Source organism: Achroia grisella, unplaced genomic scaffold (genome assembly GCF_030625045.1).
Source record: "Achroia grisella isolate CSIRO2021 unplaced genomic scaffold, CSIRO_AGI_Agris_v1 utg445, whole genome shotgun sequence".
NCBI classification, from domain to species: Eukaryota; Metazoa; Arthropoda; class Insecta; order Lepidoptera; family Pyralidae; genus Achroia; species Achroia grisella.
The window spans coordinates 1,895,435-1,917,292 of record NW_026712860.1 but is presented as its reverse complement, the minus strand read 5'-3'; the positions used below and the strand labels follow the sequence as shown (position 1 = coordinate 1,917,292).

Here is a 21,858-nt window from a genome sequence, read left to right as displayed (position 1 = left end):
TTTCCCATTCTTGATTACACTTCGCACGATATTAAAATATAAAATTTAAAACAGGGTTGAGCAACCTTTGTTATAAATTTGTTAAATAATTCCTGAGCCTTGGCAATGACGAGGCCGATTACCGATATTTGCATGTAATATACTCACAGTTTGTATGTATATATAAGCTGTTATATTTGTTAAGGAAATCATTCTACTCGTAGAAACAAACCTCAAACCCACAAAATGATCGCAAAGGTAAAAAAAATATATATTATTTTATAGATAATATTAAATTAAATTCAATATTTTAATGAAGTAATAATTAAATTTCTAATTTATTAAATAATTCTGGACCTTTTTAATATTTGTAATAATTTAATATTTTTAAAACTTCTACTTTACAGTAAATCAAAATTTTTGAAAAAGGCACTATAAAAATTTGTTTTTTTTTTCCATCTGAATTTTTCATCTATATTTTTTGTAAAGTACTAAGAGTACCATAAGCAGTTATTTGTATCAATTATATATATTTTATGAACGGGATATTTACCATGATAATATTGTTTATGAGCTGCCGATAATTCAAATTTACATTTGTATTGATTTCATTTTAATTATTTTCAGATTGCTTCAGTCCTGTGCTTCCTCGGCCTAGCCCATGCTGGCCTTATCGGCTCCGGCCTTGGATACAGCGGTCTGGCACCAATCGGCTACAGCAGTCTAGGTGGTATCAGCCCTATTGCCCGCTATGGTGGAATCGCCCCGGTAGTCAGCGCCCCCCTCGCAATTGCCCCTGCCCCCGCCATCTCCACAGTATCCCAGTACTCTGTTAACGCTGCACCCTTAGTGAGGACCATTGCCGCTCCAGTTGTTGCTGCTCCTCTTGTAACCAAGAGCATCGCGGCTCCAATTGCCGTCTCGCCTTATGGAATCGGAGCAATTGGCGGTTATGGACTCGGTGGCTGGTGAACGATGCTGATTATCTAAATTATAGTAAATAATTATTTTAAATTAAAATATATATATGTTTATATCATGCCATTGACATTCCCGTCTAATAAATATGTTTATATAATTTATACTTTGATTTTTATTTTCTCACAACTGAATGTGGTTTGTTTTGTTATTATTATCCAATAAACCCTTTCTATAAATTTTATTTAATAAGAACAAGTAATCTAATGTCTTGTTTTACTTTTTTGTGCTAACATGATTAGTGTATGTATTTTGCAGATTATTAGTAGATGCATTAGTGGGTATAAAAGACAATCTGTTTGATAATCGCTTAAATGCCAAAAATTAAATTGTTGATTTATTAGTTTGTTTTCTGAACAAAGAATCTCTGTTCCTATAGATTCCTTTAGTAAAGAGGGACTTGTAAAACAAAATTCATCTATTTATTGATTCGATAATAACAGTTATGTTTACATTATTATATCTTTATTATGATACCTTATATATCACTTAAATTCATCTGCTGAAGCTGAAAAAGCCCACTAAAGACTAACCAAATAACTTAAGATTTTATTCCTCAAAAATAAACTTTTAATGTGTCAAAACTAATAGCACACTTTAGAGATAACAAACTATAAAATCGTCAAATTCAACGAATAAACTACATAGTAGAAATATCATGTAACATTTAGATAAATTATTTGTTCTTTGAAGCACAATTAATTTAATGTTGGTTCATTAAACATTCAAATATAATTTGGTGTTCATTCCCTTATATTTTTTAATGTTTTTGTAAATGAGTGTTAATTCCAAATATAATTTGGAAAGAACATTCATTTACGAATACTACTGCAAAGAAATAGATTCGATTATTTTCTTACGAACGGATCAATTTTTACCATTTGATTGCATTTTTAGCAATTGCTATGAAAAAAATAATGATTATAGTTTTAGAATTACTAAGATGCTACCGATAATGCATTATATTATTATTACATTTATGTATGTGAACATATATAATTATTTAGTGCGTGTGTTTGTCACCTAACACCTCCTTAATAGCTGGACCGATTTGGATGAAATTTTGTCAATATATTTCAATTGCTTCCTGGATGATTTTGAAAACACAATAGGCTACTAGAAATAGAAAATACTTGGTACCTAACTATATAGTGTTTATGTGACAATTTTTTAAGCAATTAAAATATCAAACAAGCCTACAAATTGCTGAGTGCTAACAGTCGCCTATACCTACATACATATATATATATATATATTTACATTAACAACACTCTGACGTTCTCATTTTTCTTTCCATATTTTTTGCACGAAAGTGAATACCTATATGTCATACACAACTATTGACATTTTAAAATCATTCTATATTGATCGCGATATAATATCGTGAATTAAAACATACATTTCTATTGAAGATACTCCTCTGTTTAACATTTTCAGTAGTAATGAATTATTCATAATTAATTATTCTTTGCCATCTGCTACATAAATGAATCTATTGCGAATCTTTGAATGGCTGGGTATAATAAAATTAAATTAAATCTTAAAATATCATCACGTATTAATAAAATCTCTAATCTATACATCTATACATATAAATAAAATTGGAATGTCTGTTGTAATATTGAAATAACCGTTTTTTACTACATGCATAAAAATATAAATACGGCACATACACCAAAATGTCATTTCTTAATTTTTGTCTATCTGTTTGTTCCGGCTAACCTCTGAAATGGCTGGACCGATTTTGTCGGGACTTTTTTTGTCAGGTAGCTGATGTAATAAGGGGTAACTTAAGCTACTTTCGTTTTAGAAAAAAAAATTAGAATATTAAAGTTAAATTCCACGCGAACAAAGTTGTGGGTACAGCTAGTTTAAAATAATCATTTTGCGATCAAACAATATGCCATTTTTTTACACTTATTTCTATGATAATAATGTAGATATATAGTGATATATCTACATTATTATCATAGAAATAAGCAATTCAATCATTTCACTAGATGTCACGATATTTTATGTATTGTTTAAACGAATACTTATGCATAAATTTGGTACATAAACAAATTATTACTATAACATACGAGTAGTTACGTTATTCTATTTAATTTGTGAATTTACCGCGATTCTATTTTAAGCATATAATAATTATTATCAAAATTTATTGCCAAGGTTACAATGTGAATAATACGTTAAAATGCGAAAATTTTTAAATAATAAAACAATTATTGCGTAGTGTCATAATGTTTGCAAAAGTTTTATAACAATGCGTAGATCCTTGACAATAACGAGCTCTATTTCCTAAATAACCATTTGTAAAGGTATATATATAAACAATTAAATTAGAAAAATACATAATAACATTATTAGAAATTCAGCAGTTAACACCTACAAAATGATTGCTAAGGTAAAAAAATCTAAAAATGTATAAATATAACAATAGATTTATTAGTATTATAAATATATATTATATAATTAATCAGGAGTGACTTTTTTGTTACTTCAATAACAACTTCCGATGGAGGACAATGACATTTACTACAATTGATTTATTTCAATCAAGTTCTTAAACAAAGTCAGAACTAATAATAATATATATTTTGTTTCGCAGATTCTTTCCGTCCTCTTATTGGTGGGTTTGGCCCATGGAAACATTGGTTACGGCGGTATTGGATACGGATCTCTGGGATATGGTCTAGGGTATAGAGGTCTCGGCTATGGCGGTATTAGAGGTTATGGCGGTTATGGCGATTATGGCGGTTATAGCGGTTATGGCATTGCCCCAGTTGCAGCAGCTCCTATAGTCGCTGCCCCCGTCGCAGCTACTTCTGTAATCGCTCCTCCCGTGGTCGCGAATCCACTTGCAACGAAGACCCTCGGTTCTTCTTTAGCTCTATCCTCATATGGTTACAATCCAATTGGATATGCTGGATATGGCAATTATGGATATGGCAGATTAGCTTGGTAAATTTCAAAATTAAAAGAATTGTCCATTTTATATATAGATTTACCTAATAAAATTTGATTTTAAAATATTTGTTGTTTTTTTTTATTCTGATTAGATAATTTACAGAACTCTTATAAGCAATTTCATACTCTGTGTGGTCTTGCAGTTCTGCACGCCACCTTATTTCTAACGGCAGTGGGTTCGAGTCCTTACACAATATAAACAGTTGTATGATTATTTGTATCTGTATATTACATTCGATTGATGTCTAAATGTTTTCTGTGTACTATTTAAAAAAATATATTTAGTTATTTCTATCAGTTATTTAGCACAAGCTCTGTGTACTAAATAACTGACAGAAATGCTTAAGTGTTAGCTAAGTGTTTATTATTATTATAATTGTACCCTCAGTAATCGTAGAGGTATTATTAAATTACTTAATGGATTTATATTATTTGGTATAATTTCATTACCATTAGTATGTACAACAAATATTCGATGCGGAAACCTGTCCACCACTACTGGAAGCGTTATGATCACTATAGCGTTATATCACTATTAGTGATCGAATTCCAACCGTTATTGGATCTATACCCATATTGCTACTGTTTCGCTTCTCAACGTGCCATCATCAGGCAAGGATGGTTTATATATATAATAGTTTAGAAGCCTAGTGTTGACTGTTCGACGACCGGACTAGGGAACATATTATGTCTCTTCGCCAAACAATCTGATTTTCACCAATCTGGTTACCGAATCTGTACTACTCACACATATAAATGCCTTAAGTAATGAGATCGACTCGACATTATAATAACTGATTAAAATCACTTTACATTTTATTTGATTATTGATTATAATATAACGACCCGAAAGGAAGCGGTAGGCAATTGTATGCTTCCATTTTAGTGAAGAATTAAGGTACTTTACACAAATATATATATATATATATATAATACACAAAAAACAACCATATCTATAATATTTTAGTTTGAGTATATCGGGTGGCCAGAATATCCCTCGAATGCTGACGCCCTGAAAACGCACATGTGTTGACGGGTTCTTTTTGTTACCAATATGGAACACTTGTACTAAATACATTCATATTTATTTTACGTATCTATGAGTTTTTATTTAATTTTCATAGACTTTAATCTGCAGAAATTGTACGTAAAATACTTCATTCTATTTTAGATGCAACTCTGATTGTCTATGATGCGATGAAAATATTTATTATTTTCCCATTTAGAGTTTCTCACTTAAATAGTTTTGATATTCAAACAATACAAATGTAGTTTATATTCAAACAGTACATGTGCACAAAGTGCTAGATATAGTTTCTCCCGAGTACTAAATACTCAACACACTCCATACAATACATTAATTTAATGTACTTATTTTTGTTTTTAGTACGTGATTGCTATATATGATTTGAAAATTTTAATTTTAATAAATTAACAAACATATTTTTTTTCTAAATCATTCTTCTATAATTAATAAAACATATTTTTTTTTCTCTTACTGAAATGGCATATAAGCTGATGGCTCATTTCATGGTAAGCAGTAACTACATATATAAACAGCACTACGGATAATACGTTATCATGTAAAACCCTTAATATCACTCATGCATTGCCATTCCAGAGGACTAAAATACCATGCATCTTATTCTGTTATTTTACTGCTTAATACACACCCTACAACTGGAGGCATCGGGGTTATTAGTAATTGGGTGTAGGTCGACCTGTAATCGACCTTGGAAACCAAGGAGTTCATCAGTATGGTCTAACTATCCTGACCTCATTATTGTCCTCCGCTAGTGCCCCGCAAGCGTATAGGTACCGTTAGCGTAGGTAGGCTAACAATTCCATTGTCATCCATTAAAAAAAATACAACTCACAACAGAAAAATAACAAGTAGTTTCTAAAAAGTGGATAAAAAGAATAATTAATAACGTTTTGGTCAGACTGCAACTACTGCGATGGTGACCAGAGGTAGATGGTAAAAGTCATCTGCGTACTGAAGTAGATGAAACTGAAGTACCCACCTCAGTTTCATCTACTTCAGCCACCATGCAACTTGCTTTATAAACTGTGCTTTGTTTTTAGGGTGCAATATTAGGTAGGAATACAATTTTTAGAAAAGTTTACGATTAACAAGGACGAATAACTAATTACTGCAATATTCCGTTATGTATTTTCATAAAATTTCATAAATATTGAAAACCTGGGCCTCTAGCTATTATAAGTACTTTTTTATTAATGAGTTATAATTGAACCTTGACAATAAGTCCTGTTTCCTGAATTAGACAATGCACACATATATATATATATATATATATATAAACACCTCTTTGGGCACTTTGTTGATCACGCCACAAGCGAAACACTTGCTGATTCCACCTTTTGCACTGAATAACTTCACACCTATCGCGTATATCTCAGGCGGTATGGCAACGTCGCATTCCATTTTGTGATGTGGCCATATATATTCGTCGATAGTACGATATACTCGACACTTTTTTTACTAATAATTCGTGACTGAATGGCTCCGAACGGCTAAATTTTTGGTATACACAAAGACTTTTTGGCTCTGAATATATTCCAAAAATCAATTAATTATGTTGATCACTTTATATACTCGTCCTTACTGCGATACTTATTTTCATCCGAATATATATAGATACCGTAACGGTCTATCAATTATGAATTTATTAATTTACTAATGTAGATATTTTATATTCGCAATGCTCCATACATGCAAGCTCCAGCAACGGTGGAGGCAGGGTCCCCCCTGCACCGTACACCGCACCTCGCGCACACAAACAAATTAGATATTTTTTGAATACACACAGACTTTTTGGCTCTGTATATATATTTCAAAAATCAATTAATTGTGTTGATCACTTTATATACTGGTCCTTACTGCGATACTTATTTTAATCCGAATATATATAGATACCGTAACGGTCTATCAATTATGAATTTACTAATCTAGATATTTTATATTCGCAATGCTCCATACATGCAAGCTCCAGCAACGGTGGAGGCAGGGGGAGCACCGTACACCGCACCCCGCGCACACAAACAAATTAGAATAAATTAAATTCATAAGATTATTTATATATTTCGACTGCCTCGGTGGTCACACCGCTTTACATCCGATGGTCACGGGTTCGATTTCTCGCACGGTGCAAACATTTGTACTCATCGGTCATCGATTGTTTTCATCGGTCTGGGTGTTTTATATGTATTTACAAAATAAAAATATCTATTTATATCAGTTCAGTATCAGTCTGTGTTAATTGTCCAGGGCTATTTATTATATTTTTATAAACGGTTATCTTTTTCCATCGCACCGCTCGCTATCGACAGTGAATTCATAGAAATGTCACTCTAAAAACAAAAATAGTTTTGTGTTTTGTATTTCAAATACTAAATGCAAAATAGGTATTTTCAAAATACTTTTTCAAAATAAAGTACCTTTTGAATTTTTGTCCAAACCTCAGATATTTTATTTATTTTAGGTATATCAATCATTACATAGTGTAGTATAAAACAAAGTCGATGTCGCATCTAACAGTACATAAATAAAGAAAGAAGACTTTTTGGCTCTGATACCGTAACGGACTATCAATTATGAATTTATTATACCTAATCTAGATATTTTATATTCGCAATGCTACATACATTATAATATCCGCCTCCATTCATTGTAACGGTGGAGGTACTAAATAGTTGAATAAAACTGAATAAGCAGTTGCTCCACTCTATAGGTATGCGTCGTCGTCGTATGCTGTTCATTTTTTCACTCGTTTTGGCGCCAAGAGAGGGTCACATAGTCGTGGTCAAGTTAAGAACTTATAATTTAATTTTGATGACAATAGATACAAGTAAAAAGTAGGTATTATATTAATGTACGTAAGTACTGTACTTAAAAATATTTATTCTTTATTGTACATTTGAAAAACTTAACACTTAAGGACTTGTACATATACACGTACATACTGCCATTTTCTCTTAAAGACATCCAGAGAAGCACTATTTATCAAATACGCGGGGTGCACCGACCTTTGACCTTATAACACCTGATTCGCGCGTAACGAATTACATTGCTACTTACATTACTATTTTATAGTGGATATTTCACTATAAAATATTATTATTTCTTTAGATTATGACATAATAGCATAGTTTACATGATTTTAAGAGAAACATACGATAAAAAAAATTCCCGTAAAATGTAAAAGATAAAAAATGGTTATTGTTGGTTATCCTTGAGAGATAGACATATACCATCACGGACTTTTTTGTTGACCTTATTTTGATACATCTCAAAGCACTAGACAATACGCATTTTCATTAAACAGTATTGTATTTTTTTTATTTATTTAACTTTAATGCACAAAAAAATTTGTACATGTGGCGGACTTAATATCTTGCCGCGTTATTTACCAGGCAACCATGAGTGGTGCAGCGAAAGATTATTGGCGGTGCACTAATATAAATGAGAAATGTCAAAAAAAGATATATAAATACAAAGCAAAATATACATTTCTATAAAAAAATAACAATATACATACATAAATATATAACCCATAAATATATAAATAAACACATAATGATCCGATAATAAAATTATAAGTACAGTCTCAAATTGAAAGTAAGAAAAACAGAAAATATAGAGAGAACTATAGGGATATAACAGAAAGATGTGAAAAAAGGAGAAGGACAGTAAAAAAGTTACAAATTTAAATAATGTTCCCGCAATTTCTGTTTAAATGAATTTATTACATTATTATATATATTAGGCATACGACTAGCCTTATGACTGTTACTTTTTTTTTTTAATCTATACATCTATACATGTAAATATAATTGGAGTGTCTGTTTGTAATATTGAAATAACCGTTTTTTACTACTTGCATATGAATATAAATACGGTACATACACCAAAATAACATATTTTACAAGTTTTGTCTGTCTGTCTGTCTGTTTGTTCCGGCTAATCTCTGAAATAGCTGGACCGATTTTGACGGGACTTTTTTTGGCAAGTAGCTGATGTAATAAGGATTAACTTACGCTACTGTTATTTTAGAAAAATAAAATAAAATTTCACGCGGACGAAGTCGCTGGGGCCAGCTAGTCTATAGATATACCGAGATTTAATATTTAAGTTGCTATTATGTTGTTGACAAAATTTTACTGTAATGTTACTATTACGTTATCCTACACAATTTGTATTATTTTGGATGAATAAATAAATAAATAAATAATAATCTATACATATAAATAAAATTGGAGTGTCTGTTTGTAATATTGAAAAAACCGTTTTTTACTACATGCATATGAATACATATAAGGTACATATACCAAAATAACAATTTTATAATTTTTGTCTGTCTGTCTGTCGGTCTGTTTGTTCCGGCTAATCTCTGAAATGGCTGGACCGATTTTGACGGTACTTTTTTTGGCAGGTAGCTGATTTATAAGGAGTAACTTAGGCTACTTTTATTTTAGAAAAATAAAGTTAAATTCCACGCGGACGAAGTCGCGGGAATAGCTAGTTTTTAATAAAAACGGTTTATTTGATAGAAAAAACATCTTTTTTGTGGTACTTGAGAATGTTGAAGCCTGTTGTTTGTAATATTGAAATAACCGTTTTTTACTACTTGCATATGAATATAAATACGGTACATACACCAAAATAACATATTTTACAATTTTTGTCTGTCTGTCTGTTTGTTCCGGCTAATCTCTGAAATGGCTGGACCGATTTTGACGGGACTTTTTTTTGGCAGGTAGCTGATGTAATAAGGAGTAACTTAGGCTACTTTTATTTTAGAAAAATAAAGTTAAAAACCACGTGGACGAAGTCGCGGGAACAGCTAGTGTATAATATATTAGAGATACCTACGTGTTTTTTTATTGATGACTAGCTGTACACGGGATTTCGTCCGTGTGGAATTTATCTTTATTTTTCTAAAATATAAGAAGTTAAATTCCACGCGGACGAAGTCGCGTGTACAGCTAGTTGTCGGTAGTCTAGCGATTTAGCTAGCACACTGCTTTGATTCCTGCTTGGTGGTCGAGGGTTCGATTCCTCGCACGCTGCAAACATTTGTATTCATGAGTAGGATTGTTTGTAACGGTCTGGGTGTTTTCTATGTATAGATAATATATATGTATTTACGAAAAAAATCTTTGTATTTATATCAGTTGTCTAGTACCCATAACATAATCTTCAGCTAGCTTAACTTGGGTCTAGATGAAGCTGTGTGAATTGTCCTGAGATTACTATTATTATTAATTGGTACACAGGTAAACTACTAACTAGGCCATATTGGTGTTGTTTGTTATGGTGAAAAAACTAGTATATATAAGTTACACGTACATTTTCAAAGACTTATTTCTTCAAAACTACTGGCCATTCTGAAATAAAACTTTAGGGTTTGTATATGTAATGTTTGCATATAAAATATGATTAAAGGTTACCAGTGTATTTACACTTTTACTGAACAAACAGAGTTGTTTAATACTGAAAATATTGTGTGGAAGGCATCAATTACTTTCAGTGCATGTATAGCTTTTCTCTTTTCCTAATTATTATTATTATTAAGTTTAAAGTGGTTGAATTTTACGTAAGGGGTATTTATACATTATTTCTAATTTACCATTTATTTTAAGTTTTTTAAACTCTATTCATCGAGACCTATCTAATGAGTCCAAACACGATATTTCTGCTGTAAGTTTTCGAAGAGTATGTTCATCATCTGATAATACTGGTGCCAGCATGAAGTCAAGGTTAACAGATAACTAATTACTTTTATTTCGTCAAAATCTTTAGATTACGTATAATAAATTCATAATATCGCTACCTATTCAAATCAAAACAAGTATTAGGTACTTCATGTACTAGTATATAAATTCATCAACAAACAAGTAAATGATTTTTAAATATATTCAGAGCCAAAAAATCTTTGTGCATTTAAAAAAAATTGCCGATACGGATTCACTATTGCAGGAAATTGTTGAAAAAATATATATCGAGTATAGGTATCTACTACTATCGACGAATACATTTGGCAACAACGCATGGTCTCGGCCGGAACGGCAACATCGCATATTAGAATACAAAGATAGTGATAGAAAGAGAGAGACAGTGGAATCAGCAATATCTACGGATCGTGGCTGGATCAACTAAGTGTGCAAGTTTATATAAATGTATATATATATATATATACATTTGTCTTTAATTCAAAGGAAATATAAATAATGAACGCATCACATTTAAAACAGTATAAATAGTTAATAATTTAATAATAAGTTAATAGTTTAATAAGTACGTACGTAATATTATCACATGGTAACAGCACGTATTATGGCAAAAATAAACATCGGCTGATTTGAAAAGATTTATTATAGTAATAATAGTAATCTCAAGACAATTCACACAGCTTCGTCTAGACCCAAGTTAAGCTAGCTGAAGATTATGTTATGGGTACTAGACAACTGATATAAATACAAAGATTTTTTGTCGTAAATACATATATATTATCTATACATAGAAAACACCCAGACCGTTACAAACAATCATACTCATGAATACAAATGTTTGCAGCGTGCGAGGAATCGAACCCTCGACCACCAAGCAGGAATCAAAGCGGTGTGCTAGCTAAATCGCTAGACTACCGACAACTAGCTGTACATGCGACTTCGTCCGCGTGGAATTTAACTTCTTATATTTTAGAAAAATAAAGTGAAATTCCACACGGACGAAATCCCGTGTACAGCTAGTCATCAATAAAAAAACACGTAGGTATCTCTAATATATTATACACTAGCTGTACCCGCGACTTCGTCCACGTGGTTTTTAACTTCATTTTAAAATCGGTCCAGCCATTTCAGAGATTAGCTGGAACAAACAGACAGACGGACAAAAATGGTAAAATATATTATTTTGGTGTATGTACCGTATTTATATTCAGATGCAAGTAGTAAAAAACGGTTATTTCAATATTACAAACAACAGGCTTCAACATTCTCAAGTACCACAAAAAAGATGTTTTTTCTATCAAATAAACCGTTTTTATTAAAAACAAGTTGTTCCCGCGACTTCGTCCGCGTGGAATTTAACTTTATTTTTCTAAAATAAAAGTAGCCTAAGTTACTCCTTATAAATCAGCTACCTGCCAAAAAAAGTACCGTCAAAATCGGTCCAGCCATTTCAGAGATTAGCCGGAACAAACAGATCGACAGACAGGCAGACAAAAATTATAAAAATTGTTATTTTGGTATATGTACCTTATATATATTCATATGCATGTAGTAAAAAACGGTTATTTCAATATTACAAACAGACACTCCAATTTTATTTATATGTATAGATTATTATTTATTTATTTATTTATTCATCCAAAATAATACAAATTGTGTAGGATAACGTAATAGTAACATTACAGTAAAATTTTGTCAACAACATAATAGCAACTTAAATATTAAATCTCGGTATATCTATAGACTAGCTGGCCCCAGCGACTTCGTCCGCGTGAAATTTTATTTTATTTTTCTAAAATAACAGTAGCGTAAGTTAATCCTTATTACATCAGCTACTTGCCAAAAAAAGTCCCGTCAAAATCGGTCCAGCTATTTCAGAGATTAGCCGGAACAAACAGACAGACAAAAAAATTTTATTTTGGTGTATGTACCGTATTTATATTCATATGCAAGTAGTAAAAACGGTTATTTCAATATTGCAAACAGACACTCCAATTTTATTTACATGTATAGATGTATAGATTAAAAAAAAAGTAACAGTCATAAGGCTAGTCGTATGCCTAATATATATAATAATGTAATAAATTCATTTAAACAGAAATTGCGGCAACATTATTTAAATTTGTAACTTTTTTACTGTCCTTCTCCTTTTTTCACATCTTTCTGTTATATCCCTATAGTTCTCTCTATATTTTCTGTTTTTCTTACTTTCAATTTGAGACTGTACTTATAATTTGATTATCAGATCATTATGTATTTATTTATATATAATATTTATACATTTATGGGTTATATTTAAATGAATTTAATCGATAAAATCGTTGTTAAGTATTAAATTAATTGTAAGTGATATTAACTATTATATTATGCATAAAAAATATTTGTAATAATAAAGAAAATACATTTAAAATATTTTACGTGTTGTGTTAGTTATTTATAAGATCTTACTATAATTGTTAGCTGCTTTACAATTTAGAAAGTACAATAGGTAATGTAAATTAAAATTAATTGAATACTTAACAACGTTTTGTTCGATTAAATTCATTTAATTATTAAAATAGTTAATTTAAAATTAGAATAAAGACAAAAAAAATCGGTGGCGGGAATCGAACCTTGAGCGTCCGTTTGGTAAGTTGATTCAAAGGCTTATTAAAATCAAAATTCAAAATTCAAAGTTACTGGTCATTTTGAAATAATACTTAGGGTTCGCATACCCTTATCGGATACTACTACTACACGGAGTTTCGTCAAAATAGAATATCTAGGTTAGGTATAATAAATTCATAATTAATAGACCGTTACGGTATCTGTATATACTCGGATCAAAACAAGTACTATGAAATAAGAAAGAGTATATAAATTGATTAACACAAGTAATTGATTTTTGAAATATATTCAGAGCCAAAAAGTCTTCTTTCTTTATTTATGTACTTGTTAGATGCGACAGCGACTTTGTTTTATACTATACTATGTAATATACCTAAAATAAATAAAATATCTGAGGTTTGGACAAAAACTCAAAGGGTAATTTATTTTGAAAAAGTATTTTGAAAATACCTATTTTGCTTTTAGGGTTATAGTACTTTAACTGTTATGTTTTAAGTAACAATGTTTAATTATAATTAATACTACTGCACCAACACTCCGATCGTGCAAAAAAATTTGCTGTTTCATTATTTTTTAGTTCAATTAGTGGTCTACCTAAGTCCTGGGCTAAGGGGGGGAGAGTCATGACGCCCCCATGACTCCCATGACCTCCATGACCCCCCTGGATTCGCCGTTGCGTCTTCTCTTTATTCGCTCAGTAACGTTGTTACAAAAGAAAAGATTCCCATCCAAAAAATAACAAGTATTGAGGTTTGATCTGGAGTCACGTTACTCCAGACAGATTTCTATAAATATTTAGATTAGATAGACTATTATTCTTGAAATACTAGCTAGACATTATTAAGTTACTGTAGCCATAATGTAGTAGCCCAAACGTGCCAATGAGGAAGCCCTTGGCAAATGCTGCACCCTGATTGGCCCGTTTGAATTGGATCAAGAAGTGGTCGTATGCCAAAAAGGTGGATTTGTATAAAATCGTGTATAAATCGCGTAATTATTATTATTACTCGTCGTGACAGTTGTGGCTCAAAACGGATCAACATTTATATATGGTCAGCTGGCATTAGATCAACAAAAGGCCTCCGGATCAACAAGTGAAAAAGGATCAACAAAAAACTACCTATACGGCACGTCTGAGCCACAAAGTGCCCAAGGGGATATTTATATATATATATATATATATATATATAAGCAGTCATTTTTACTACAAACATCATTCTACTCGCAGAAACAAACGAAAATACTACTGACATCATGTTTGCTAAGGTAACAATTATATTATTTGTAAAAATAAATAATAACCAATTTTCTTGTAAAAAAATTCTAGTACTAATTTCGTATTAATGTATTTTATAATAATCGGGAAAGAAAATTAATGACATCACACATACAAACAACTAGTTATACATTACAAACAACAATTAGTTTTCTGATTACTTAGGTATGTATGCACTAAAAGAATCTTCTGGAAGCCCAACTTTTATTCTAATGTGCAACACTTTAGATGTATGTACTGATATCTCCCTTTATATTTTTCAGATTGTTGCCGTTCTGTGCTTCTTCGGTTTGGCTTACGCCAACATTGAGTACACGGGTCTCGGTTACGGGGCTGCCGGGTACGGTGCTCTCGGCTATGGAGGGTACGGGGCATACGGAGCCGCCCCCCTCGTGTCTGCCGCATCATATGGCTACAGCCCTGCAGCGGCTTATGCCGGATATGCTGGATACGGGCTCAATGGTTACGGATACGGCCGATTGGGCTGGTGAATAACTAATGTTGAATGATTTGTTGCTTCTGGTAATATTTGTAAATATTTTTCTTCTAAAAATTGTTGTCTATTTTCCCCATTTACGTCTTACATTTTGTGTGTAAAATAAATTACGTTTCATAACTATATATCGTTTTAATTATTAATCATAAATATGTATTAAGTATTCCCAAGCCATTCCATTTAGATATATCACAGTGAAAATTTTGATGAGCTCTGCTGTAAAATTTACCGTTTGCATCATGTGGCCCTTGGGCATTTACTCAGCGATATGTCTGTTCGCCAAATGATCTGATGTTCACCAGTCTGGTTATCGAATCTGAACTACTCACACTTAAGTAATGAGATGAACTTCCGCAAAATAACTAAATAACATCTAATTCGATAAAGTACATTATTAAATTACTATGTAACTACATGGAATATCTTCATTATTTAAATGAAAATATTTAGACAGCTGATTAATTTTCATAGGACGAGGTCAGTAAGTCTTGCATACTCGCAAGTATTATGTGGTGCCGTCTATAGTATTGGATATCGTGAAATCATTATGTCGTTAAAGCTATTACAAATATTAATGGTTGTACTAGCATATTATTGAACTTGATACTTAATATGATGACTGGGTAAAATTCAGAAAAGAAAACTTCAAAATCAATATTTTTTTAATATCAGTAAATATTTATCATGTCGTTCAAGTAGGTAAATCGTTTGAATATGTCCACCAATGTTTCATTATAATAACTGATTAAAATCATTTTACGTTTTATTTGATTATTGATTATAATATAACGACCCGAAAGAAAGCGATAGGCAATTGTATGCTTCCATTTTAGTGAAGAATTAAAGTACTTTACACAAATATATATATATAATACACAAAAAACAACCATATCTCTAATATAGTTTGAGTATATGGGGTGGCCACAACATCCCTCGAATGCTGACGCCCTGAAAACGCACATGTGTTGACGGATTCTTTTTGTTACCAATATGGAACACTTGTACTAGATATATTCATATTTATTTTACGTATCTATGAGTTTTTATTTTGTTTACTTTATTCTGCAGAAATTGTACGTAAAATACTTCATTCTATTTTAGATGCAACTCTGATTGTTTATGATGTGATGAAAATATTTAATATTTTCCCATTTAGAGTTTCTCACTTAAATAGTTTTGATATTCAAATAATACAAATGCAGTAGTACATGTGCACAAGGTGCCAGATATAATTTCTCTCGAGTACTAAATACTCGCCACACTCTATAAAATACATTAATTTAATGTACTTAATTTTCTTTTTATAAAATTAAATATGAAGATTTAAATAATAATTAATTAATAAAAGTAACATATTTTTTTCTCTTACTGAAATGGCATACAAGCTGATGGCTCATTTTATGGTAAGCAGTAACTACATACATAAAAAGCACTACGGACAATACGTTATCATGTAAGACCTGTTATACCACTCATGCATTGCCATTTCGGAACACTAAAATACCATGCATATTATTCTGTTATTTCACTGCTTAATATACACCCTACAACTAGATGCAAGGGGGTTGTTAGTAATTGGGTCTAGGACTACATTGCTAGCTATATACCATATCAGGTCACCTGTAATCGACCTTGGAAACTGAGGACTTCATCACTATGATCTAACTATCCTGACCTCATAACGAGTCCCAAAAGTGACCCACCTGACTTATGAATAAAGGTAATTTAAAAAAAATAATTACTTCAATTGGCCATACAACCATGCAACAACATAATGTGAAAAAATGATAACGGTAAGTCAATTGATATTTTTTACAGCCATCCACAGTGAACACACTCATTGAATTTATATATATAGAAAAAATCGGGAATCGTTATGTGATACAATACTTTCATTTGATAGGTCTAAGTCCAACCGATATCAAAGTCGAGTTGCATTCTAAGAAAGAAAGACTTCCACGGAGGGGGAAGTCTTCTCTTTCATTGACAACGGTCAAATATTGGGTAGCTGAGTTTAAGTGAGGTCATACAAGCTGCGAATATGAACACCTTAGTGGTCGACCAGTGAGGTCACTACGTGAGATGAATGTGAAGAAAATCCACAAAATGATATTGGATGTCCGTCGACTAAAAGGCATGCTCGCAGGCATTTCGAAAAGTGCTGTGCATCGCATTTGGACCGAAAATCTGAACATGCGCAATATCGGTGCGACGTTTGTTCACTATGAAGAGTAAACAGCGTCGTGAGTATGTTTCCATCGTGTGTTTGACAATTTTTCGCACCAATAAAACCGAGTTTTTTATTTTGATTCATAAGCATGGACGAAACAAGGGTCCATCACTTTATACCTGAGTCCAAGGAGTAATTGCAAAGCAGTGGACTGAAAAGGGAGAACCGACTCCACAGAATACAAAGACTCTTCAGTCAGCGGGCAAGGTCATGGCATTCGTTTTTTGGGATGCGCGTGAAATAATATTTATTGATTATCTTGTAAAAGGAGTAACAATTAATGGCGCATATTATGCAGTCTTATTGCAGCGTCTAAGTGATGAAATCAAGAAAAAATAATAATAATACAATAGTGTAAGTAAGTAAGTGTATCAACTTGAAAAGAGAATATGTTGAAGAATAAAATGCATTTTTGCAATTTTTTTACTGTTTTATTTGTCAGGTCGGGTACTTTTGGGACTGCCGGGGTATCTTCCTCTACTAGTGCCCCGCCAGCGTATAAGTACCGTTAACGTAGGCAAGCTAACCATTCCATTGTCATCCATTAAAAAAAATACACCGTACAACAGAAAAATAAGAAGCAGTTTCTAAAAAGTGGGTAAAAATAATAATTGATAACGTTTTCGTCAGATTGCAACTACTGCGGCGGTGACCAGAGGTAGATGGTAAAAGTCATCAGCTTGAGTACCTCAGTTTCATCTACTTCAGCCACCATGCAACTTGCTTTGTAAACTGTGTTTCGTTTTTAGGGTACAATACAATTTTTAGAAAAGTTTACGACTAACAAGGACGAATAACTAATTACTGCAATATTCCGTCATGTATTTTAATGAAATTTCATAAATATTGAAAACCTGGGCCTCTATAAATACTTTTTTTATTAATGAGTTATATTTGGACCTTGACAATAAGTCCCGTTTCCTGAATTAGACAATGCTCATATATATATATAAACAGTAATTTTTACTACCAACATCATTCTACTTGCAGAAACAGACCAAAATACTACTGACATCATGTTTGCTAAGGTAACAACATTTGTATAGTAACCTATTTTCCTATAAAAAAATCTAGTACTAATTTCGTATTAATGTATTTTATAATAATCGGTAAAGAAAATTAAAGACGTCACACATGCAAACAACTAGTTATTCATTACAAACATCAATTAGTTTTCTGATTATTTAGGTATATGTATATACAATACTTTAGATACATGTACTGATATCTCCCATTTATTTTTCAGATTGTTGCCGTTCTGTGCTTCTTCGGTTTGGCTTATGCCAACATCGAGTATGCGGGTCTCGGTTACGGGGCAGCCGGGTACGGTGCTCTCGGCTATGGAGGGTACGGTGCATACGGAGCTACCCCTCTCGTGTCCGCCGCATCATATGGCTACAGCCCTGCAGCGGCTTATGCCGGGTATGGTGGATACGGACTCAATGGTTACGGATACGGCCGATTGGGCTGGTGAATAACTAATGTTGAATGATTTGGTGCTTCTGGTAATATTTGTAATTTTTTTTCTTCTAAAAATAGTTGTCCATTTTCACCATCATCCGTCTTACATTTGGTGTTTAAAATAAAGTATGTTTCATAATTATATATCTTTTTAATTGTTATTTATAAATATGTATTAAGTATTCCCAACCCATACCATATACAAATTCAAAGAAAGCTTATTATTTTAAAGATAATAAAGGCTAAGAGGACTAAATATTATATAAGAATAAGATAATTATATGAATAAATATAAGTTATAAATATATGTAATCATGAAATAAGCTTTAAGAATCACAATATGATTATTAGTAGCTATATTTTTTATATCGATACATAAGCTTCTATGATCTATATACGGACCATGACTTGAGATAAATTATAATATCTCCGAGGCAACATCGGAAATCTGGACATTTGTACTACGATATTACTTATTTATCACATCGAATGAAAAATGATAGACAGGAGTACAATAGTGATTTCACCAAAGTACATTTTATCTAAATAACTTTATCTAAATAACTTACAATACTATGTAGGTAATATACCTGTAAATTTTACATTTATTTACGAGCATTTCTTTCTTTGTAAAATTCAATAAAATTATAGCAATAATTTTAATCTGTTACATAATTATTATTTGATCTCAAATATTAAGTAAATAACTATTAAGAGATTCACAGATCATAATATACATGTACATATGTGTAATTAGTACTTCAAATCATAACTGAAATTGTTTCAAAATCGTTTCAACAGACATGATGAAAAATTGGCAACGACATAAACTTTAGGTGAATCTTGTTAAATACGAAGATTAAAGCTAGAACCAGTCAGATGAAACAGCATAGATAGTCAATTATTCATTATAAAGTCATCACAATATCAGCACAGAGTGGATTGTATATAGGTACATTATTTATTAAGTAATTAATTACTTTATATACGTCATGTTTATAAATTATATGTTCTTATAGTACAAGTGGTGAAGCCTTTTTTAAACTAAAATATTTGACACCAATTTTTAGTAATGTAAATGACTGCTATATTGTTGACGCTGTAGAGTTTTGTTTTTATGATACTAGACACTTCACTAGGAATGTCATAGTAAATGTGCCATTATTATCGGTGATGGTAGATATCAATTTATCAAATTGTATCGAATGCAGAATATATCGGTACACACATATCGGTTTATAGATATTGCTTTGAAAAGGTAATTATGTAAATAAACGTATTTATATTTTAGCTGTATACAGTTCAATTATTTAAACATGGAATACGGTAACGGAAATATAATTAATGGGAATCAATTAGCCCCTACTTAACCAATACTTATCTGATTTTCTCCTACACGTTAAAATATTTATGCGCTACTAATTTCAATATTCACCCGAAGTATGTTTGTGTGTAAATGTAATATTCTCCACTGCAGTTGTAAATAGAATAACCAGAAGTAATTTAACGTGATAAACTATACGTAACACTTATGATAGTATACTCATATTTAGCTGAGAATATTTGAATTAATATGGCTATAATCTATTTTAGGATTCATTTGATCAGTTATAAGTATCTCTATCGCCGGGGAGTCATTTACAAGTATATGTTGACACAAAAAGGTTTTTTGTAATCCACCTAAATCAAACTCACATTCTATAAGGTCTATAAATCAAGGCAATAAACTACAAAACTACGACACTCTTTAATCACAAAATATAAACTAAACTTAACAATAAAAAAACATTATTATAGTTGACATTTGTATTAAACTACATAAAAATAAAATTCATTATGATCAGAGGCCAGTAAGTGCTTGAAAAATGTATGACAGAGTATTTAAAAAGATAAAGGGATGTAGATACTTATGTATATAACTACAATGTCATAAATAAAATATATTCAAAAGTTTAAATGTAACCTGTAACCAAACCATTTATTAAAGCTTATTATAACACAGACATCACTATTTACGTAGCGACATCTAGACCCAAACTAAGCAGAAATAATTCTATAATTTTTTTTAAATTTATTTATTCTCTTTATTGCAACAATTACAGAACAAAATCAAAAAACAATTAAAATAGAAAATATACATTGATACAAAAGCCGGTCTTATCGCTAAGCAATCTCTTCCAGACTAGCTTTAGGTGGAGAGAGAAATAAAAATAAGCACAGGGTAGGTGGCGCACGTAATAAATAAAAATAAATATATATGACTCAAATATACATAAATATAAATATATATACATATTAATACATATCTACATACACATACATATACTTAATAGTGCACATACATTTGAAAAGAATGAAGGAAGATTAGTTATGAGAACAATAAGAAATTAATTAAAGGGAAAGAAAATGGGATTTGACAGAGGCTTTAAAGCTGGCAAGTGATTGAATGCTCCGAATGCAAGAGGGAGTGAGTTCCACAACCAAACGGCCTGGACAGAAAAGGATTTAGAATAGAAGGAAGTGGAATGAGAGGGAAATTTAAGACGGAGATAGTTAACATTACGCGAGGAGTGGCTGTTGTTCTCGCTGAGAAATGTGAAACAGTCTTTTAGGTAATAAGGAGTGACTGGGTTAAAAAGAATGCTGTAGATATTAAATCAATGGACGTAAATATGTAAACAACTATTAAGTAAATATCTAAACTATTTTTATGTGAATACATACATAATATTTGTACAGAGCGTGGGATCGAACCCGCGACCATTGAAAATAAGGCGGTGTACTAAACCGCTAAACCACTGAGACCGTCAAAATATTTTAGTAATTTCTCCTATTTATGTAGTTTGGTTATAATAATAGTATTAATTAGATGTTAATGTACTCATGTAAACAATAAAACTAGGCAATTAATTAACTTATATGTAGGTAAAAAATATTAAATTAGGCTGGTAATGTAATTATCATTAAAATCAGGGCTCTAGAATAATATGTTTTGTTAATAAATTATACCTGAAACCTTGAAAATTTGTCCAGTTTCCTGGATTAGTATACTCGTTTACACATATATAAACTGATGACTTACTACAATAATCATTCTACTAGTAGAAACAA

General features: G+C 31.3%; 4 protein-coding genes across 4 annotated transcripts; all 4 read left to right on the top strand.

Moving 5' to 3' along the window:
* The first annotated feature begins 225 nt into the window (after positions 1-225).
* On the top strand, positions 226-966 carry LOC131845006 (uncharacterized). The gene is made up of 2 exons (XM_059194017.1): positions 226-237; positions 607-966. Exons 1-2 carry the CDS (start codon positions 226-228, stop codon positions 949-951), a joined length of 357 nt encoding a protein of 118 aa, XP_059050000.1. The 3' UTR covers positions 952-966.
* Positions 967-3,349: 2,383 nt separating this feature from the next.
* Positions 3,350-3,922, top strand: LOC131845005 (cuticle protein 64-like). The gene is made up of 2 exons (XM_059194016.1): positions 3,350-3,361; positions 3,518-3,922. The coding sequence occupies exons 1-2, from the start codon at positions 3,350-3,352 to the stop codon at positions 3,920-3,922; spliced, it is 417 nt and encodes a 138-aa protein (XP_059049999.1).
* Positions 3,923-14,538: 10,616 nt separating this feature from the next.
* LOC131845025 (keratin-associated protein 19-3-like) lies at positions 14,539-15,051 on the top strand. Its single transcript, XM_059194043.1, has 2 exons — positions 14,539-14,550; positions 14,824-15,051. Exons 1-2 carry the CDS (start codon positions 14,539-14,541, stop codon positions 15,049-15,051), a joined length of 240 nt encoding a protein of 79 aa, XP_059050026.1.
* Positions 15,052-18,278: 3,227 nt separating this feature from the next.
* Positions 18,279-18,844, top strand: LOC131845024 (keratin-associated protein 19-3-like). The gene is made up of 2 exons (XM_059194041.1): positions 18,279-18,314; positions 18,533-18,844. Exons 1-2 carry the CDS (start codon positions 18,303-18,305, stop codon positions 18,758-18,760), a joined length of 240 nt encoding a protein of 79 aa, XP_059050024.1. The 5' UTR covers positions 18,279-18,302; the 3' UTR covers positions 18,761-18,844.
* Positions 18,845-21,858: the final 3,014 nt, after the last annotated feature.